Source organism: Camponotus floridanus, unplaced genomic scaffold (assembly GCF_003227725.1).
Source record: "Camponotus floridanus strain SB8 unplaced genomic scaffold, Cflo_v7.5 scaffold24, whole genome shotgun sequence".
NCBI classification, from domain to species: Eukaryota; Metazoa; Arthropoda; class Insecta; order Hymenoptera; family Formicidae; genus Camponotus; species Camponotus floridanus.
Window position 1 is genome coordinate 2,443,911 of NW_020229370.1, and position 24,000 is coordinate 2,467,910.

General features: G+C 36.1%; 1 protein-coding gene across 3 annotated transcripts; it reads right to left on the reverse strand.

Moving 5' to 3' along the window:
- Nucleotides 1-3,293: 3,293 nt before the first annotated feature.
- Nucleotides 3,294-22,161, reverse strand: LOC105257114 (tyramine receptor 1). 3 transcript variants are annotated; one of them, XM_011267529.3, is made up of 3 exons: nt 21,854-22,161; nt 11,985-12,145; nt 3,294-6,572 (listed from the first exon to the last, which is right to left on the reverse strand). In XM_011267529.3, the coding sequence occupies exon 3, from the start codon at nt 6,553-6,555 to the stop codon at nt 5,353-5,355; it is 1,203 nt and encodes a 400-aa protein (XP_011265831.1). In that variant the 5' UTR covers nt 6,556-6,572; nt 11,985-12,145; nt 21,854-22,161; the 3' UTR covers nt 3,294-5,352. The 3 variants fall into 3 exon arrangements, with proteins under 3 accessions (XP_011265831.1, XP_025264757.1, XP_025264756.1); XM_025408972.1 differs by lacking the exon at nt 21,854-22,161 and adding an exon at nt 21,315-21,380; XM_025408971.1 differs by lacking the exon at nt 21,854-22,161 and adding an exon at nt 16,801-17,378.
- Between the last annotated feature and the right edge of the window lie 1,839 nt (nt 22,162-24,000).

The window sequence follows — 24,000 nt, forward strand, 5'->3', positions numbered from 1 at the left end:
TGATTCTTTCTCAAAATTAAGGGGGGTTTTTCATATAAACATATACTCCTACATAACTCCCTGTAGAATTGCACTCTTCCAAAAATGAGGATAACAATAGGTTTCTATTTTTTTCTTAAATTTGGAACAAGTTAAAGAAATGAAATTAGGTGAATATTTTCTACTAGTAAAGAGGTTATTTATTAATATTTTTTTCAGCCTCTCGTATTGTTATTAGGGGATGAAACTGGCAATCCCTATTTAATTTTTTATTAGAACCTTTTAATATAACCTTACTATACCTTAATATACCTTTTAATATATTTATATAAAAACTCCCCTTAATTTTTGACAAAAAATCATCTCTTAAAATTTGTTGCACTTATTAAGAACCACCCTGTATATATAATCGAATTTGGCGCTTATGAGAATAATAATGTTTAATCAAAGTGGTATGGCGACTTTATTGACATCGATTTTCATTAAATTACGCTCCAATATCGAAACAGCGGACGCGCTTTGTGAAACATTAAGCACGCTGTATCGAACTAAACATTATTTGTTCCTATCGTTGTCCATGTAATTCTAGATATTGTAACCGGTGTTCATTTCCTGTTTCCATTTGAATTCAAAAATATTTCTCTCATACACGCCCTTCCTCCCCCGAACGCATTTCCTGTCTCGCGCCCTGTAATAAAATATAATTTCTCTCTTTGCAATGCCGTATATCATAAAACACACCTGTATTTTCGTAAAATACACAATGTGGAAGATTTTTTGTTTCTTTTATAAAAAAACAAAAAACTATGACAAATATTATATATATATACGTAAGATATCAATAATATTGATATATACGTAGGATATCAATAATATTGAAAATTATTAATATACGACAAAATCCCTACAAGTGATACTCGCAATAAATAAAACTACTATAGCATATCATTTTTATTTATCGAAAGTTATGTTTTGTAAATTTTTTTTTAAATAAAACTATTTCTGGATTTGCAAACACGGAAGAAGTTGGAATCGTGAGGAAAATAGCTCTGAACTAGGGAAGGAAATCTCCGCCAGCAATTCCTTGACACGCGCAGAAACGAGAATATCTGTATTGCTATACTTGTAAATCACAACCAACAGAGTATCAGTTTATCAACTAGATGTGTTGTATATATATATATATATATATATATATATATATCTTTTTTTATTTATCATACGTATCTAGAATTGTAATCTTTATATCGGGCGACCAGGCCCGATCATAATGTGGGATTCTCAGGTGTCACGGATCTTTTCGCGGCATTCAAATGTTATCTGATTATTAAGTTATTTTATTTAAATACATATACTCTTCATTAAAAAAAAAATAGAAAAATTGCACTCGAGATTCCAAACAGAATCAAGGAAGAAGATTAAAACGAGCCGCGTGCTGATTCGCGAAACGCTCACTGAGAATCGAACTGCTGATACGTATATCATAGTGTAATATATGCGATATAATATACAATATATAATATCATAAACTATATATATACCCATATGAAATTTCTACCCAAGGCAGCCGAAGAGTTCAATACCATCTTTTGAGGAGGAGAAATAAGAAGATTGGAAATGATGTAAAGAGAAAGAGAAAATCATGATAAACTCTACATTTCTTTTTACTGAAGCGAAATGCGGATACTTTGGCACTTATTAATATTTTTGTAAAAATAATATAAAACAATTTTCACAAGCTCAATATAAACTCCGCTTTATACTTTATAGAAAAAGGTATCGGGAAATAATTATATCAATGTATAACATACAAAACAATCGTTTCTACCATGATATAGATTCTGTAATTTATTTTATGTTTATGTATTTGCTAGATTTCACATCAAAAGATATAAAGCTATAAATTCCATTTATAAATAAAATTATTAATTCTATTTATAAATAAAATTAGTACGAAACGAGCACCAACATCTTTTCAGAAGGAAAATTATGTTACGTTTTACGTAAATGAGATTCATGCAGCTTTGTAGGAAATGTAATCCAGCATTTCAACCGTGCAAACACAAAACTATCCGTAGCGTTTTACAAGACGCAAGAAAACGAAGAAAAAAACCTTTAATACTCATCTAAAATTGATCGAGCATCATGATATTGATTCTCTCCTCTTTCATCTCTCCCTTTTCTTCTTGCATTCTTCTCTCTTTCTCTCTCTTTCTTGGGTAGGAAACAACATTGCATTGGAGAGTATAACTCGAGTAAAGAAATGTTCCCTATCCTAGTAATTAAAAATCTTATGTCGTTCGTAGCACGGCTACGAACGTGTTCTCACAACCTTATCACAACCTTATTATAGAGTGCCTTGGTGACGAGATCGAACAATTATCGAGTCATGTAATACGTCCGATCTAATTTTTTTTCCACCCTACCAATTCACTGTTTAATCCATCGTTTGGCGTGGCACTCGAGGAGATGGCGGATTTTTCGCCGCCTGTTCCCTCGTGTTTTTATCGTTAAAGATACTTTAAATTGTATTCTGGTCATATAAATACTTCGCGTATGTTACGTATGTGTAAGTGTACATGTATATGTATGCGTACATGTGCGCCCGTATACGTGATTCTATACAGGATATCTCGAAATCACCGATACATATTTTATTGACAAGCGACGAAGTCGCAAGAGTGGATGGTTCCCTCGGGAGTTTTACTCTCAAAGGCTCTTAATAGTGAAATGTTTCGACAAAGACAATCGAGAATCACTTCCAATTTTGTTTTCACCGGAGGATTCCCAAATGAATATGTAGTTTGTTTCAATATTTCATAAAATATTAATAAAAGTACCAACTTGGGGAATGTAATAATACACCATTCTCGTCGATAAAAAAGATGAAAAATTGTAAATTACGCTATACAACTATCACACAGAAAAAAGAACACTGTTGTTTTGAAAATATATTTAATTTTAACATGGAAATCTTGAAATGAGATTATATTGCGTTAATTAAAGAAAAATATAATTGTTTGAATAATTGTTTACTCGAATGAAGCCATGTTATGTAGTTCAATCGAGAAAAATATATTTTTCTAATTTAAAATTTAATTTTCTTGAATGGAAAAGAAACAATGTTAGATAGAAAATAACATTTTTAAATCAAAGATTATAATTTTCTTAAAGTAGAATTAAATAATTATATATTCTTGAGGTGGCAATTACAATATTAAATCAAGACTATAATATTGTTGAAATTTAAAATTATTAAATTCTTCAAAGAAGGTTATAAATAAAATATAAATTGTTGCGTATATACGAAGCAATGTACGTTAGTTTAAATATATAAATTTTGATTTGACACTTATGTTTTTTCTGTGCAGGATCGTTAAATCATTAGACACGAAATGATGATTGAATCGAGAAAACCTTGCCAAGAAGATTATAAATAAATTAAATCAGCTGTCTCCTTAAAATTGATAGGTGATTTTCCAGTAAACCGTGTAGAGACACGTGATGTAAGAGCGCATCAACGAATACGTCGCGAGAGGTGATTTAAGGTGTGATTTTAATGACTATAATTCGCGGTCGTGATTGAGCGCGGTGCGAATCACGGAAATTTATGAATCGGTGTTGTTGACGTTGCGCCGAATAAACGAACGATCTTACGTATCTTACGTTTGTTTTCTTACGCTACATGTTCCGCGATTGAGATAGAGAGAGATTTATGGCTGAGTTAATTAATTATTCACAACCGTAATACTTGTTAACGATCGGTGGAGAGGGTACGTCCACCGATCGAGTCTACTTAAAATGTACGCACGATTATTTCTCCCTCTTTCTTGTCGTTGGTAAGAAAAGCACGTCCTGATTTTTCTCTGCCTGACGCGCATTCGCTGAATCGACAGACAGTTACCTGACAGAGATTCTTTTCTTTCTCATCCGGGGTCGGAAACTGCAACTCGATGAATGCCGGTTGTCGCGCGAGGAAAGAAAGAAGAGGGTGGCTTCTCGTGAAATCGGCGGGAACACGAGTCTCCCCCACCCCCCACCCCCGACTGTGACCTCAATTCCGGTCTATAATCCGGTAGTGAGCATTGTTGACCGTGATAGATCGTATTCTTATACGTTCTCTCGAGGGTGCTAAATTCAATATCATTAATCATTTTCTAGCGGCTACGGATTAATTAATCTCTAAAACCGCGGATGAGATTCATACGAAGCTGATGAAGCTTCTCCTGATAATATTAAGGGAGCATGATCGCTGGCCAACACGTAGGAAGCATAATCTCCTTTATTAGTCCCGCGAAAAGTTCCCCTTCGCAACTTTTGCCCTCGGGAACTCTTCGGGGGCGAATTAGCGCTGGCCCAGCTGCCAATCTTGATTGCAATGCGCTGCCTGCATCTCTCAGATGAGACTACCATTTCCTTTTTGAACGTCCTCTTCAAATCCTTCATAAATTTTCGCGAAACTTGCGATAAGCGAACATCATTTTTCTCTAGTTCTCCATAGAATTTTCACGGCAATTCGTTATGCCAGTTGAAGGAAGCAGATTAATATGACTTTTTCTTCCAAAAAACAAATTTACTTTGAATGTCGCGCGATTTAAATTTAAAAATTCTTGTAAAATTTTTATGTAGGTCAATGATATATCGGTATTAGAGTTGAACGATTAATCTTATCAATTTTAATAATTTTCGCGCGAACGGAAGTTTTTAATTTTTCCCTGTCATTCATTATTATGACAGAACGAGAATTAATGAAACTTGTACACAAATTTCTCTCTTTTCCAACGTTCCAAATTAGCAGTGCGTCAATACGTTATGAAAGAAAGTTTTTTCGTTAAAAAAATTAAATTATCGTCTTCTTCGCATTGCTCGCGCGAATATTACTACTCGCGTCAAGATCGATGTCTTCATTAAATACGTAGTTAAAAATAAATTGCCGGCGATTCGAATTTTATAAGATCGGTTCGCAACTTGTCGCGAAACGATAATAATTCTACCAATTTACGCTCTGGTAACTTACTTGCTCCGAGTTCTCTCACTTGGTAATGCTCGTCGTCTTTGTGCTGACTGCGCTTAAAGTTTTCACCGCGTAATATAACGAGTTGTGCAGGCGAACAAGCGATCGAGGTAAGCGAGGCGTCAAAATTCCCGTTAATTGCGACATACGGTTACGCGCGAGCGACGCGCTTCTCCCTGGACGAAGAACTTATTTAATGACTCCCGACTTGGTGAGCGGACGGAAATCCCGCGGGATTTAAGTAGAACGGCTACTACGAACCGACCGCGAGATTCCGCTTCGCTTGCCATCGCTCGAGCGAGGAATTCGAGGGATCGGCCAGTCGCGAGGATCCTCCGCGTCGCCCGATCCTAAGAGCCTCAGCGGATTCGCAACAATCGCCTGAACGCTCTTCTATAATCGAGATTGAAGATCGTATATATGAGGGGATTGAGAGCGCTATTGACATAACCGAGCCACGTGATGAAGTATACCATCCGCTCCGATGGGCAGCAAGCCGGACAGAATGGCACGATGACGTACATGAGGAAGAATGGCAGCCAGCAGACGACAAAGACGCCCATAATGACGCCCAGGGTCCTCGCCGCTCGCCTCTCCTTGGACAGCGAGATCCGCTGCCGTTCCTCGATGAACTGATAGACGGTCGAGGTGGCGACGGCACCGCCGGCTCCAGCACCACGTCTGGTGGACGCAGTCGTCCCGCTGCCGCCTATCGTGACCTCGGTAGGCTCGTCGTCGATCAGCGACGGCTTCGCCTGCAGACGGGGTGTCGAGCGCTCGTTGTGATTCGTCTCCGAGCTGACCGATTCCTCGGCGTCGTCGGTCTCGCGGTGTCTGGTGGACTGAACCGGACCCAATCTGCTCTGTCGGGCCCGTTCCCGCAGTCTCCTGCGCGTCGCCAGGAAGATCTCTAGATAGACAAGGCTCATCAGCAGCAACGGTATGAAGAACGAGCCCAGGGAGGAGTATACGACGTAGCCCTGGCGTCTGGTGAGTTGGCAGGGCGTGCCCGGTTCCAGCTCCTCCGGCCAGTCGTTCCAGCCGGCTAACGGCGGCGAACTGATGGCGCCCGAGAGGATCCACACGCCGGCGATCGTCCCGAGGACTCGCTTGAGGGTACGCTTCTGAGCGTAATTGATCGGATCGGTGATCGCCCAGTAACGGTCCATGGCGATCGCGCAGAGATTGAGGATGCTGGCGGTGCAACAGAGGACGTCGCACGTTAGCCACAGTTTGCACAGGTGAATGCCGAAGATCCACTTGCCCAGCAGCAGGTAGGCTACGTTAAACGGCATCACGAGGATCGCCACCGCGAGATCGGCCACTGCCAGCGAGACGATGAAGAAATTCTGGACGATCCGTAGCGGCCTGTACGTGAACACGCTCAGGATTACCAGCATGTTGCCGAATACCGTCGCCACGACGAGGAAGCTCAAGGTCAGCGTGGCCACCACGGCCTCCCACGTCGGTAGATTCGAGCCTGTCTCCTCTTCCGGGATGCTGCAGCCTCCCACCTCGTAATCTTCGGACATCGTTCCGCCGGACTCTCCGCTCGAGTTCATATCGTCCAGGATGTTCTCTGGAAGGTAAATTGTTCATTATGATGTCATTGTTCCTGATAAATCAATCCCCCCTCCCCTCTCTCTCTCTCTCTCTCTCTCTCTCTCTCTCTCGCTTTTTTCTTTTTATTCATTGAACGATATCAGTGTTAAAGCACACTCGCTAACTCTAATATGAAATAGTTGCAATAGAATGAGTTTAAATATGCAGAAATTAATTTGGTTTTGAAATGGAATACACAAAACCAATCGTTTATCCAATTTGTATGAAATTGAAATAACATTCGATATGCGAAATATAAATCTGAATAAAATTGCGATTTTACTTTTCGGGTAATACAATCGCGAACAAGCAGCGAAATGTCGTCTCGAATGAAAATTAATACGAACTTTATGTTCCTTCCGCGAAATTTCTACGATTGGGGAAATGTATTCGCCAATCCAATTCGTTTATGTCAGCCAAAGTTTTCTCCGTCAATTGATAACGTTGATCGAGGAGTTGGATTTAACCAGAAATGTCAAATCACTAAAAAGAGACACGTACGTATGTATGTGCGAAAGTGATTCAAAAGTTTCGAAAAGATCGCAATTCCTCGAGTTGCCAAATCGTTCGCTATTGTGTCAGTCAAAATGCGATCAGATGAGATTTCAAAAATGTAATCAGAGATGATTAAAGTAAAAATAAAAAATTCCACAAGCTTTTATTCAATTTAAGGAATATTTAACACTTTAAACTTGTGCATCTCGGTCTCTTTATATTGTTTGTTTTATAATTCGTTTTAAGGATGTTTTGTACCTATTTTCAAAATATTGAGAATTTAATGAAAATTGTACAGAATGTCCTTACATATGTTTAGAATCTTCAGTACAATTTTTAAATCGATTCACTAAAGCGTTCGCAAGTTGTAAGGATTTTAATTTGCACCGAATTAATGTGTTCTGGTGGAAAACGTATTCAAATAACAAAAATACATGGAAATAATATTCAGAATTTGTTTAAAATTTGCAAAAGTTTAGATACAAAGGAAATATTCGGTCAAATAATATTATACAAGTACTAACTGGTTAAAAATATATTAAATATAATTGAATGAAGTTAGTCATGTATCTGTCACAAGGCGAAATTCTCTGCCAAAAGGTAATCATTTCGATTAACAAAATTCGGAATATTTCAGCAAAAACGCAATAAATATTAAAAAATACATCTCTGCACTGTAGCTAAAATCAAATTGTAATATTCCACACAATTTCTCATATTCAAAATACACCAAAGTGAATATTCGTCAATATTGATTTTCAACTACTTTTTGCTGGGATTGTACATGCAAAACATCCTTAAATATTTTTAAAATAAAGAATTAAAACTTTACTAACGTTACAATAATTTTTGTAGATCTTCCATTTAATTTATCTAAAATTATAAATTTTGCTAACAATCACCTAATTGAACATTGACTCCCAAATTAAAGGGTTAAATGAAGATTAAAGTAAGATTATTATTATTCACATGTGTATTCAATAAAAATCAGATATTTTACAGCTGATTCGAAAACAACGAGTAAAATTATTAATGTCGGTAATAAATCGCAACGTCAAGTGTGGCAGCGACGCTTTTTTCCGACATTATAAATTATCGAGCCACAAATTGCGACATATATACATTTGGCTACACGCAAGAGATATTATTTTCTGCACGAGAGTTTACAAGAAAGGTCCCAAAGCGCGGAAATTGTTTCCATTTTCGTGTACTCGGCGTGCACTCTGACTTTGTCACGCTCTTCTTGACGCGCTGGAAACATCGCCGATAAAAAAAAAATATAGGATTTAATACGTATTGATTCTCGGGAAGAGAAATGATCAACGGGACGAACGCTCCCCGAGGCGGTAAAGCAAGATTTCATGTGATTTTCCAATCTGTTGAATATATATTCCAGTCGAAAAACGGCGCCCACCCTCGCAAATCTTTATGATCAAATTTTCATTCCTTTTTTTTCTCGAAGGGAAATTACGAAGATTACATGAAGCGAATCGCGTGGAGCATATTTTTCGCGCGTCCTCTTTCACTTCCGCGCAATTACCACTTGAAGATTCGGGAAAACATCGCACCCACGCTCTGTTTTGTTTGCTACACGTCAAAACCGTACTTTGGGTACTTCATCATCCTCGTGCTCGTGGCAGTTTTGTCTCTTTTTCTCCCTCTCTGCTTGTTACTTTTTCTCTCTTTCTCGGCTTTTCCGACTAATTTGAAACATGAAAGAATCGTCGAACTTGGAATTATTACACATGTTCGCCTACAAGGCAAATATTGATTTACTTAATGCCAAAGAGGGCTAAAAGCATCGCCAAGTACCGGAAAGTACTCTTCAAAAGGGCGTGCAAGTAGCTAGCTCGAATCAGTGAATCGCAAAATAAAAAAAAGATACGAGATGTTAATCGCTGGAAAAATCACGCTAAAAAGCCAAATTACCGCTCAAATCCCTTTTCAGGGATCGGCTGATGAAATATCCCGGTCTAAAGCTGCCGTATCGAGCCGCGGGTATTTGATTAAAGCAATCACGGAACTTCCATAATACGTAATATCGTTTGAGATCGACTTTGTTAAGCTTATTCGACTCGACTGCGCTGAATTCGCCGTGTCTCGAATTACTTAAGGAGGATCATCCATAGGTAGCGACCGTAGAAACCCATTCTAGTTCTCCATTCCAGAACGGAAGGTTGGCGTAAAGAGGAGGGATCGAGATTGATTCTAAAAATCGACGATATCGCGCCCCACTTACCCGCGAAGGTGCATACACGATTGATTAGTTAAATTCACAAGCGCGGAGGTTATTAATAACGTGGTGAATTGCGGTTAACACATACAACGACGTGTACCGTTTGCACATCACGCGTTTCAGTCGTCTCGCACGCAAATCTTCATACATGAACACACACACATCCTCCTCGCATGCAACGCGTTTATAAGCTTTCAAGAAAATCACCGCGCGTGTAACATTGAAACTTTTCATGATAATTAATGCGCAAAAATCATTAATCACGCGACTAGGACGCGACTAGGATGGGCGGAAAGTTGAAGAACAATACGTATAAATTATGTACTCTGTCGCGAATTTTGAGTCGCATAGTTGAACCACGATGACGAATTACAATTCCGCTCGTCCAATTCATCGGGGAATTTCGCTCGACTAGACACGTTACAAGTTTCTGTTGAAAAAAAAAAGAAGAAGAAAGTAAAACTCGCACCTCGTCACCGCAACATCGTCCACGAGTGAACACGCGGTCCTAAACAATTCGATTATAACTCTGTCGCCAACGGGTTTTACGTTCAACCGGATTACTCGAACAGGATCACCATTTAGAAAATTGTGGCAACCTCGAAATTTTGCCGAAAACATCGTACGCGAATATGTTTCGTGAGAATTTCTCGGGTGTGTTTTAAACCCGAATTTATCCGTCGTCGTGTGTCTATCGCGCCGAGCATAAATTGCTGTCCTTAAAATTCCGTGAGGCGTGGATTATAAACGGGGTTGCATACTTTTCGTCAGTATCACGTCATGTAAGATAAATTTCGCATAATCGATAAATTCTGTTTTACGTGCCGCAGCCTGGATACGATGTAGCGTTACGTGACGCTGGCGACTTTCTTGTGCGCTTTTGCACACAAATCAGGATTGGTTTGCGACAATCTCGCATTCTCAAGCGACACATTACACACTTGTATCGTGTTTTAAAATCAATTATGCGCACTGTTTCGTCGGAGTTGCATTTTCGCATGATGGAAAATTTTATTCAAGTAATTCTTTTAAACGCGCGATTTTTTTAAGTAGAACGTTCCAATTTCCTCAATATCTTCAGAATTTTCTCCATTTTTTCACACGTCAAATTATTTCACACACTTGTACTTTATAATATATTTAATAATATTAATAATTCATCACAAAAGAAGTATCTTGAAAAGAAAAAACATTTAATTTTCAAGAGATCCATCTAATTCGCTCATGTTATCTAGTGTAACTTCACGGTAGAATTTTAGTTTGCTTAAGCTTACAACTAGAATATCGCAATTAAATTACGTCAATTGCAGCTCGTAGTTGCTTTCAGGTTTTGATTAGAACTGAAAGTTCCGATCGATTTCAATTCTAAAGCTCGATTTAAATGCCGTTTTGCTTTTTGTTATATTACAGTATTATTCAATAGTTCGATCCCATTAAGTCTGCAAAATTGCACCATAATAATTTATGAGGTTTAAACAATCTGTATCATTTTATTCCTAATATCTATATGATATATATATATATATATATATATATATATATATATATATATATAAGGTTTCGTTTCAAGAAATGGATGCACAATACATTTCGTTAAACATGAAACGCGAAACTCGCAGTTTCCTGCTCGTAATATTAACTTGAAGCAAACAAAATAATATTACTTGCATAAAATGGATTATTTCGAGCAAATAGTAATATCTTTTCACTGGGAAAGGCAATGGTGTGCATGCGATAATAAACATTAATTTTACGAGTATAACGTATAACACAATAACAAGAAGATAATACCATTAGAATTATACGCGTATTAACATGTACCATTCACTTCATTAGTTGATCGAATTCTAACTCGTAATGTTTCGAGTGCAGAGCATTAACAGCGGAATGCCATGCCTCTGTCTCTCGATAGCAATCGATGAGGCGCAATTGGCATGAACGCGAAAGGGCACTTGTCGAATATTCGGAACCTATCCTGACATTAATCACGAATCGGGTCAACTGGCTTTTAAATCGCTTGCGTAATCATAAAATTATTTCCTTCTCAATCAATATGCGTCTCGAATTATAGGAACAATCTAAAGAATATTAGGAATTTTTGTTGAATTATGAAATAAGAAGCAAATTCATTTTCCGAATAATTAAAATATAACAATATAACATATATAACATAACAAATTATATATATAATAAATTTTATATATATATATATATATATATATATGTATATAACATAACAAATTATATATATAAAAAAATTTATATATATATATATATATCATATTTCAAATATACGAATATCTGACGAATTCAAATAAAAAAGGAAAAGCAAACGACTTTGAAATAACGAATAGAAGATTGGCCTAGTCGTTTTTAGTCATACGAGATCACGCTATGAGACGGTTAAACGCGATACAACAAAATCACCTCCAATTGTATTCGTTGCAAATAGAATTAAGGCAATTGGCTTTGGAAGTAAGCCAGAAATCGGGGAAAAGTTCCGGCAAAGTGCTCTAAAATAATTGAATTTCTACAGCGAAGTCGCGGCCTTAATTTTTTGCCTGCGAATTGTCTATCGTTGTTTTTTCGATCGAATGATTTTTCGATTGTTATGCAATCTGTTGTGCAACCTCTTCGCAACAATGGCAAGGCACTTACTATCGAGTTCAGCGCTATACGCGTCCGGTCGTTCATGCGAAACCGTCAGAGATACATCGGACGTCACATTTTGATCCCCTGCCTCGCTTACGACGATCGATCGGCTGATTTCAACAAGGATCGCAGGTCAAGTCGATCATCGGCTTCCACGATTACATCACCTGCAATGAAAAGCACACGAAACTTAAAATTTGTCACGCGAGATACAAAATATATTTTTAATATATAATTTTAATATAATTTTAATAATATAATTTAAAAAAATTGATTCTCGATAGAGACGAAATCTTCTTCCTCCGATAATATCAGAGAAATTAAATTTCCAATTATAAACGTTAATCTTAATTTATGCCATCTTTTCTGTACCATTGTGTCAAGCGTTACTGATTTTCACATTATCGCCGGTGTATGTGCATGCAACAAATAGAATTCGTAGAGTAATACTCGCATTGAGCAGTTGCAATAAAATGGAACGCGTAAATACACGGCAAATGCACCGCATCGAAAAGTTTGCTTCCATCTTTTTTTCCTCCCCGAAGTGGGTTTTACCTCAGTGAGGGAAAATTTAATTCAAGAGTTAACCCAGTTTCAGAAGAATGTGCGCGAGAAGATCTGTCTGTATATACGTAGATTCGCATTTGTAAATATGAGAGATGCGTTACAAACTTATAACAACTACGAAAACAGGCACGACAAATAGTACAGATCGATCGCGTTCATGGAGGGTTATTTTGCAAGGATGCCGTTTTGCGAATTTTACGGTAACGCGAAATGATAAAAGTTTCGTACGAATCTCGCAAGTAATAAAACCGTCCGCAACCTTGTATATGATCGCTGTTGTGACGGAAAGAAGGAAGTTTTTCGAAAATTTGAGTGTCATAAATTAAACAGAAAAAATGATTTTAGAGAACAATGTGTAAAATACTGCAAAAATATATTTGAGTTTTTTAATTTCGAATCATAACGCATTCATTGTATGCGTAATGCTCGCCAGCGTATTTTTTTTCTAAGTAAAATATCAACTATTATTATTTATTCATTTATTTAATTAGCGTTTATACATAATGCAATATAAAAAAATATTAAGATTAATATTTAGATAATAAATAAGAGTTTTGTTTTCAGAAATAATAAGGAAGATTCATGTTACAATTTAATATCAAGCCAGCGTATCAAATGAGTCTTATTAATATTCATAGTATTATAATCGTGAATAAAGTATAATGTAAAAAAAGATAAATATACACTTCGCGTAATATACATTTTTTATTTTTTATTAAAATAATAATATGAATGTAATTATTTCTCGCGATCCGAAAAGGAAAGTTATTGCGATTTGCAGAAAACAGAGATATATCATCTTTGTATACAAGGAAGTCTTTTCTACGCGACAATAGGCGCCTTAAACAGTTAAGAAGTTAAATCGACGTTATGGCACGTTCTCTGTATTTCATCTACAGCAAACTTCCATTTTGGAAAATTTTCGATTTTCCGAAAAGAGGACAAACGTCTACGCGCATAAGAATCGAGAAAATAGAGATTTAAATCGACCCGGGATGACACTGTCACCACCAAGTTTCTGTTGCAAATGAAATTTTGATCTTAAGACTTGACAAAGTGGAAACGCACTTATAACAGATGTCGAATATTCTTGAAAAAAGTACGCAGTGACGTATAGCTGAGAGAGATGAAATACATCGCCTAAAAATATAAATAAATTCTAGAATACGCCTTGAGATTTAAATTTAATTCACGACACAGCCTATTCTCCATAAAAATTACAACCTTTATTTTAAAAAAATAGCTGGACGCAGAAGAAAAGAGAGGAATAGAAAAACTTATGGAAAAGAAACAAAAACGATGAAATAGAATATAAGAGAATCTTAATGAAGAAACATTAAACAAACATAAGAAAGAAAAATAAATAGCAAAAAAGAACATAACGTATTGCAAAAGTATACGAGGGCACGAAAGGTGTTTCTTGAAAAATATATATGTATCTGCATTATTTCCATCGTAAATTCGTATTCTATTTATTATTCCGGCAGCTTCTCACATTTACTACTCACCGAACTGGCATATCGATTCCTACGGGATTCATTTCTCGAATTTGCTCGTAAATGTACACAAGAGATCCGTAGACTAGCAATTGACCTGACTGAAATTTACGGTATCCGACAATAATTCTCTCGGACTATCCATGTAAAACGCGATGTCTATAACTTTACCGTTAAATGAAAAAAATAAGTGAATTGTGCCATAAAAAGTATTAAGTACGTATTAATACTAAGTTATCTATGAAACAAACTAAGTACTTCTCTATCATCTCTAAATAGCCAATTCTCGGCTATTCCGGCTTTAACCCAGGTATTCTAATCGTTTCACTTCACGCAGCATGCTAGTTTCATAGAGTAGTTGTAATCTGATAACTGTTACGCTTTAATCACTTCATTATCTGACATGCACAACCTGCAATAGATAGCTTTAATTTTGAATAAAATCGACACCTTGTTATTTCTCATTATATAATCTTGCAATATTAATTATAGTATCATTTAGAAATAATTTAATTTTACGACAACAATTTAAATCCAATGATCTGAAAAATATTCGACTATATAAATGAAGGGTAATACATTCTTAAGGAGTTCACCGTACAGCCATTGTATGCATACGTTTTCGGATGTATTTCACATTTCATGAAACGAGTTTTACCCGAACACGAAAAAGAATGGAACGGGATATTATCTCTCAAGTCGCGTTCACATATAACCGTGCTCTATCACATGTATTTTTCTTGCCGGATTTTACTGATGGATCCCTCTCGTAGGGAAATTGCTGTTCACTCTAAGGAAGCTTATTCCGCCATCTTTTCGGTATAAAGATTGTAACGATATAAGAACGACTGCTTGAAAGCCTCGTAGCTTTCATAAATTTAAGTTCCGGATATCTAAGCCAAATTAAGTATTTATAAGAAATACAAGGATATGCTGTTTTTTATGTTATACACACACACGCACATACACACACACTCATACACTGTTTTTCAACTGAAATGCACCAGTAAAAATTTCATCTTGTTCAACTTTCTCAGCCAAATACTCGCACAATATTAAAACTGGGTTCAGTTAAGCACGATATTAATTTGCATATTTTTGTCGAATATTCTCCTTTAGTTATACCAAGTTTTACCACAAAATACATTCCTAGACAAATATCTATAAGTTACTTTTAATTCTTCTTTTATTAAAAACGCGAAAGCTTTATTTTAATAATTCATCGATAAATTTTAACTTTTGTCGTATTTGAAATTATATCGATCTTCGAAATTTAATACTCTTCGATCTAAAAATAATCTAAAATTGTATACAAATATCTTGGCTGAATTAGGCCGTTTTCTCTTCCTCTCTTACTATATTTTAAATATAATCTTTAACCCAATTGAATTTAGGGTGAAAAATATTATACACATAAAAAAGGAAAGAGTAGAACATAAAGTAAGTTAAATTTTCATATGGAAAAAGCAAAAAGAAAAAATTATAATACATCATACGAAAGTTTTATAATATAACTCAAGTACGGTCTTTCTTTTTTATCACAATGTGCAATTTTTTTTATTGACTATGTTACTTTCAAATGTTTCAAGTGAACGGGATCTGTTTTTAAATTTTTCATCTTGAAAACTTGAGAAATATGTACCATAAAAAATTAATGGCCTTACAAAATGAGAATAATCGAGCAAAAAGAGTAAAAGAAATTCTCTTTTCGATATATCTCTTACAATTAGTTATAAAGTTCTCTCTCTCTCTCTCTCTCTCTCTCTCTCTCTCCCCCCCCCTCTCCCTCTCCTCTCTCTCTCTCTCTCTCTTTCTCAATTTTATTATGCTTACAGCAATAAAAGATAAACCGCAAATGGACGCATTGCGTGAATTTCTTCCGCGTTTTTTATCTTTATCTCTTCGTATCTACAACTGCTATCAACCCCCTTTAACATAATAATGATACCTATAAAGATACAGTTGTTGTGAACACAGCGTTTAATGTTATCGCGAAAATTTATATAACGTATAAATTATAAATGCCTCTCCGCATTTTGGGTTTGTATAACTTTCTGTTAATTGCATGTTAACTTTGCCTATGCGGCTCAAGCTTTATAGATTTACTTTCTGGTTGTTTAATATGTTTCAATACCACAAGGGGGTGTGTAACAAACGGTCACTATTGTATACATTTGCAATATATATATATATATATATATATATATATATATATATATGCGGTATTAATTATGGAAATGCAATAATTAATATAATCATTGGGATTATTCCTTCTAATTCTCCATATACTAATTCCTATATATTAATTATATATATATGTGTGTGTAAAATATGTATATATAAAATATATTTATATATATATTATAATATTTATTAACATATATTATATATTATTACTAAAATGTATTATTAATTAAAATATAATATTTTATATATATATAAAATATTATATTTTAATTAATAATAAATTTTATATATATATAAAATATTATATTTTAATTAATAATACATTTATATATCATATCATATTTAGATAAAAAATATATAAAATTTATGTGTATATATAAAAATATTAATATATGGGGAATTAGAAGGCATATATGTAGATATTATTAATATATAAATGATATTAATAAGACTATAAAGATTATAGAAAGATGTATTAATTAAATAATTGGTATTCTATCTTCAATTGTGTGCATGTGCGTGTGTGTGTATGTGTATGCGTATAGTGTATGGCCATGACAGACTTTACTTACATTAATTAGATTGCGCACTAAAGCTGGGGCACCAATTTCAACAAAATTACGAAACAGAAGAGCTGCAACACCAGCCATCGAGAGTAATGTTTTCGCGAAAATACATGACAGTTGTTAGAACACAAACTAAATAGTTTCCATCGAGTTTATAAATTTTCCAGTAAATCACGTACAACTTCCTCTGATATACATTTATAAATGTTATTTGGCGAAAACTTCTATATTACCTCTTTCTCCTCTTTCTTTTATTTCTTTCTTTCTCTTTATTGATCCATACATTTTCTTCCTTCATCTTTTTCTGTATCATTAATTACACTCGAGAACGAAACGTGAGCTGTATTTTTTTGATGAAATATTTTTCCATTAATATTACTGAAAGACAAAGATGGGACGGAAATACGTGGACAAATTAAGCGAACAATTAGGATCTCTCGCCAATCGTTGATATTAAGGTAGAAACATCGCAAAGTGTCCTGTCAAAGACCAATTCGAGGTCCATTATCACAATGGACAGGGTAAAAGTTCGATTGACATGTAGCCTATATAAAGAATCAGGTGACGGATATTCGATACGATGAAAGTTTTTATTTCAAAGGACTGTCGTTATATTAAGTGTCTTTGAATGTCTTTTACCGATAAATGATGGCGATATATTTATGTTACTATGTTTCTACGTTGAAAACTGAATATTACGCAAACTTCAATTTATTGAAAATTTAAATCTTGACTATTAAGAATGAATCGTAATGTTTGTATGCGTAAATTTAAGTTTGTTATTTGATATACGATGATTGAAAATGTAGTCGATCGAGTAAACCTATACCTGGTTAAAATTTCTAGCTATGCACTTTATACTCCAAATCTCCAATATCTCTGATTCGTTTTAGTTCAAGAATTTATGCTTCAACGATGATTTCACGATAAAAATATTGACACGAAAAATTTATTCTCTTCTCCGTGTCAGAATTTTTTTAACGAAAGTTATTACGAATTTATTCTTTAAGTCAAAGAACGAAAAGTTGGACTGTGCAATTGATTTTATAATTATTCGATTTTATAACTTTTCATAAATTGATTGAGCTACATTCCAATTTCTTTACAACCGACACGTTTCAATCAAATATTATTATAATGTTTCTTCATTAATATCGTAGAATTGAAAAAAATGATGCGCTGACATTTATCGAGTGATTGTATTTACAACGAAAATATGTAATGTCATTTCGAGAACGCGAAATGGAATACATGAGACGTCTCAATTTAAAATGATATAATTCTATTCGATATTCTATATATTTTTAATATAATGATATTTAAATTAAACTCATTCTACATTTCAATATATATATATAAATCTGGATATAAAGAAAAAAATCACAAGTTTTTCCTTTATTGTACTCAGCTCTTGACATTTTTATATTACGATGGACAATAAAAGTATAAACGATACGAATGCAATTTAAAGTCAAGAGTCAAAGAGTTATATAAGATTTTAGAATATTTTATATTTTTATTTTTTCCACCACTCCAAGTTACGTACTATTGAATATTGCTGCACGTTTATTTATCTCCTTCATGCATTGTGCATGAATTTTATCTCTTACGTATGAGTTTTCTAAAAATCTCTTGAATAAAGTATCGATCGTTATTAATGAGAATAACAAAATGTATTGATACTACTAGCAATAATAGGAGAATGTAGCATAAAATAGATAAAGCTCTTAACATCGAGAGAAAAAAAATCATGCATTAGTAGTTCATCCATCATCGTATCACATACGGTAATTTTCATTTATCAACGGCACTGACCGGTACATGCACTAGAGGATTATTCCGTGCAGAAGAGATACTGTGCTGTGGCTATACGATGGGTGGACAACTTGCTTCCGGTCAATCTATTATATACACTGCTGTCCTATATATTGCGCATCGGTACTCTCAGTAATTTGAAAAAACATCTTTTAATCGATCGCGATATTCCAGCTTCTCACAAGCGTAGATATCAAAGCACCGAAAAAAATATTCAAAAAATTGCTCGCAAAAATTTCTTTAAAAAACCAGTATTTATTCATTTTATTTAGATAAGGAAAGTGTAATCTTATGATTCCTTAATGCTTTCTTTCTGTAACTTTTCTTTTACGGAAGTATTAAATTCCTTTTCTGACACGCGAATTAACGAATAAATGGAAAATTTAATAAACTTTCATGGAATACAATTTTCCCGGATAAAAAAAAATGACGAACATTCAGATTAAATTATGCAGTTATTCGTTAATATAATAAAATATAATAAAATATATTAATATATTAATATTAATATATTAATATATTATATATTAATATATTAATATTAATATAATAAAATTCGTTTCGACAAAAAATCTGATATTTTAGCCAAAATTTTCCATCACCGAGGTTATTTATAGCCGATGGATATACAGATATTTCAAATGCAATTCTTGATTATTTTTTTTATACTAGATTATAGATTATAGATAAACAGAAACAAAGTATCCTCGCAATCCGATTTATCTACCTCGAGCGGGATTTGCAGAGATCTATTTTCCGTTGATAAGACTTGTCAGTAATTTTTCTTTTGGAAGAGATCGGTCTCGGAGAAATCTCAAAGAACCATAACCGAGATCCCTCGGTAATCGCGATGCAATCATCGACGCGATACTCGAATCGAAAATGATCCCGATATCGGAGCGATTTTAAAGAACGACTCGCCGAGCGATATTTACGCGTCTCCGACGGGTGCTCCTACACGATCAGTTATTTATAAAGCCATTCACGATAATCAATAACCTATGCCTCTTTCCTGTGCGGCGAAAATTCACTGACGTGCCAGCGCACGTCGAGCATCTCCGTCGCCATGGAGCGCGCTCCGTCATTGTAATGGACCTAAAAACCGCTGCAATTGAATTACACCATATAGGTCCGGATATCTTGATCCGCGCGTCAACAAATTCTATACGAGAGATATTTAATTGAACACACGCGCGCGCGGATTCGCGTGTACACATGTATACCGCCTCCGCAGGTATTTGTAAACAATCGTAAATAACGTTGCTCGCGCTGAGAAAAAATATCATAGTTTATGGCAAAAAGAATTGCAAACGAAGTAGGGAAAATTTCCCGTGATAAACAAGATGAAGAAAGAATTGTTTCTCGCAAACAAATGCAATGAAGTCGAAACTAATTTAAAGCCCGAATTGTCTTTCGTAGTTAGCTGTTGTAATTAATAATTTGGAAGGAAAATATGAATCGCGCATACGAAATATTATTATATAGATAGGATATTAACATAAATATGAGTATTACAAATAAAGTAAACGCAGAAAAATGTCAGAAATTAAATCCTGCAAATTTATTATCCTGTATTTAGATTATAAATATAAATTCACTATAAATTTCACTATATATTTGAAATATTTTCTGATATTTAAATTATAATTTTTTTTTTCATTCAAAATGTTTTCCAATTATTATCCGCTTGTGGGATTAAAATATGTGACATTTAAACATAACGTATAACAACAAGAAAAAAAGTTATTATATAAGTGTCTAAATGTTAAAGAGAAATTCTACTTTTATTACAAAATATATTTAAAATAATATGAATAAATTAACATCTGATTATCCTTATTAACGCCTATGAATAAATTAACACCAGCGTTATTCAAAAAAAGTATATTTGTGCATTTATTTCGCGCTTTCGCAAGAAATAAATTCACAATTTTTTGCTTCTTTGGGATAAATAAGGTACCATTTTTTGCGTCAAAAGCTACTCGTGATTTGATATAGCACATTTTGTTTGAAAACGCATGAAAATATTAATAAATATTTTAGCGGTATCGTGCAACTAATAAAAGATATTAGGGTCCGCTGCCTGACCAAAGATACGCTTTAACCACTTTCCTACCAACGAACATTTTAGCGCGATAACCGTCGCGTAAAAGCTCTCACGAGACGCGTAATTTTCGCATCCCCCCGAGCATATGCTTGAAACACGCGCACTCCGCTTACATTTGCCAAAATGATACAACCGTTTCGACAATAGCGATAGAAACGGATTCGCAATTTTATTCATTCGTCGATCCGAGAAGGAGTCAGAAGTCTTCCGCCGGCAAATAGCCATCGTACATTCGATTGTGCCAAGGAAAAGATGACTATAAGAAATCTAAAAGGAATACTTTCTAGAGTACTTATCGAATTGCGAGAAAGGTCAAGATCGGTGCAAATTTTATGATTCCATTATTACGAGGATATTAAAGAAAATTAAACTCGATGCAGTTCAATGTGACCAATGTGACCGATTCTTGATCATGTTTTCCAGAGGGCAATGCCAAACGTCAAATCAAATCTCTTTCTCTCTTTCTTTCTCGAGCGAAGTAAGATATATTAATTTATAAAGTCGCGAATGCGGATCGACGACGAGATCGCAGCATCCCCCGGGGAAATAATAGGGAAAATTACGAAGGAACGAGGACCCATTTTCCCTCGTTACCTACCCCGGAGAGCTTTTCGTGCCACGAGCTCTCGAAGAGATCGCGGGCGGAAGTTGACGGCGGAGCTCGCGGGAATACGCATCTGGGAATGCGATACGCGTTCTATTTCGCGGCGCAAACAGTTTGTCGATCGATGACGAAGAATATCGAAGATCCCGGCAAGAATTCCGCCGAGGAACGGCGGCCGCGTGAGACACCCCGAAACTTTCGCGGAGCGCGCATCATGGAAGAAGATGCTCGCGTTGCTCTCGTTTATTACGGTCACCGTACGCGATTCTCCCTTCGCGACGACAACGCGATCAAGTTGACGCGACCGAGGAGGATCGGGGGCCTTCTCGGGAGAATCGAGCGCAAACTCTCCTCGCCGAAGCAACATACAATGCACCCCCGGATGCAATTACGTCCCGATTCCGCGCGCGAGATTCCCACGCTCGGGTTCTCTCCGCGCGAGGGCGAATCGCCGCGAGAAGCCGCGGCTTCTTCCACGGAGGCTGACGCCTCCGCTCGCTCAGGAAAGATAATTTTCTTTCTCTCTCGCGTACCTGAGATCGGTCGATCGGTGGCGCAGGGCGCGGCGGCATGATCCCGTCGCAGCGCGGCGCCGTTCGACGAGCACTGAGCAGCTATTCTGCGCCAACCCGGTTGCGTCGACGTCGAAAAGAGACGCGCGTTCTCTATCTCTATCTTCCCCTCTCTCTCTCTCTCGCTCTCTCGGTCCCTCCGCCGCCCTCTCGTCACCCGCGCCGCGCGGCGTCGCGCCTTCTTTCTCTCGTCCGCTATCCGCAGCCTCCCTTGGTCCTGCTCCCTTCTGCCGATGCTCTCCCACGCTTTCCCGCGACAACGACGACTGACGGCGCCGCCACCCGCCGCCCGATGCCTGCTCCTCGTTTGAGCGCTTCGCCGCTCTGCGCAAGCCTCCTCGTCGAAGGCTTCGAGAAGCTCTCTCTTGCTCTGCGGGGCCGAGAGGGAGGGAGATCCGGCGGAAAGGGTAAAAACGAGATAGTTAAAGAGACCAGCACACGTCGAAGAGGATGCTGCGCTCGCGTAAGGGTGGGATGAAAGAAAGGGGTGGCGTTTTGTAAAATACCTCCCGCTGCTTGACACCTGTCTCTTTCTCTCTCTCTCTCTCTCTCTCGAGTCTCTCCCCCGCTCTCCTTCTCTCTCTCTCTCTCTCTCTCTCTTCCACCCCGCGCGATATCATTCCGCTGGTGCAGAAACTTCTTGTCGGATGTCGTTAACCTCACGCCTGGTCGTCCGATCGCTTTTTCTCTCCTCGGCGCCTCGCTTTTTGTTCGTCGATGTGTTGCGCCGCGGTTTAAACGGCGGTCGCGAGACGTCGATACCATTCGGTAACGTTATACGAAAACACGACGCCGTTCTTCATGTTGAAACCGCTCGCCGAGCTTTCATATCTAAGCTTTAATTACTCGGCGGCAGACGCAGCGGGAACTTAAATAAAGATGCATTATCTTTATTGCGGAATATGTAAATGATGTATAGGTCCTACTAGAATTAAAATTAATTTATACGAAGCTCCTGGCCACTTTAAAGTAGATTTATCATAAATGAAACTTTAATTAGACGTTCTTCTCTCTCTTTCGCGAGGGACTTTTTAATAGTCAACATTGAGATTAAATATTCCTGCGCAGCTAGTATTTAAATTACACCGCGTCCGAGTAAAATCTGCTTCAAATTAGCCTATATTGTAGTATCAGTATCATTTGCCCTACGGTAATATTTTTAATTGCGCTATAATAAAGATTATTTGCGCCGTCAAGAACTCTCTGATTACTGCATTTCTACTTAAGAACGATTCATATCGCTAGATCAAATAAAAATACAGACTATTTATCTCAGCAAATTTGTATCTTCATAAGGAATTTTTTTCAATACGGAGAGAAGCGTTTATAAAAGTAAACATTATTTTTTGATACACTATCGCAAAATCGTACGAGATTCATATTTCAAGTCCAATATGAAATTATCTTACGTTTTCGTACCTTTGTACCCCCCATATATCTTTGGCCAATGTATATGGCACGTGTGAAGCTGACAATCTTCATTATACAACGTCGTGTAATATAGACAAATCGATACGGACCAAGTAAACTATCGAAGCATTCAAATGCCGCAATATCAAATGAGACAGATCGCCGACAATAACGAATAGATAGTTCCGCAAACAATACATTTGATATGTAATGAGAAGGATGTTCTATACACAACCGTATATTAGCATGCGAAATATATTATCATGTCGCATGATTTATAATCTAGCGTAAATTTGAGAACCATGATACATACGTACATAATGCACAACTTGCATTACATACATGTAGCATACTTCTTGTTTGAATAAGAAATATGTGCATGCATATTTTTATATTATACCGGAAATTTCCTCTCTTGCATGACCGACAAAAACATCGAGGCTCTTTAACTTAAAATCATTCTTTTCACTGGATGGAGATTAAATCTGATTAAGAGCATCTCTTTGATATTTTTTCACGTCTATATATTAGCAAGATTAGCAAGATGAAAGTTGTTAGGTCAAACACAATATATTATATTACCTTATAAAATGCAAGTTTGTTCATTGGCCATTAGCACGGGTCTGTTAATAAATAAGTATGAGCTAACGGAGATTTGCGTGGGAATTTATTCGAGAATTATATTATGTTTACAGAAG

Bases quoted from the DNA above. Each gene is read 5' to 3' on its own strand.
- LOC105257114 (XM_011267529.3), bottom strand. From the start codon at position 6,555: ATGAACTCGAGCGGAGAGTCCGGCGGAACGATGTCCGAAGATTACGAG.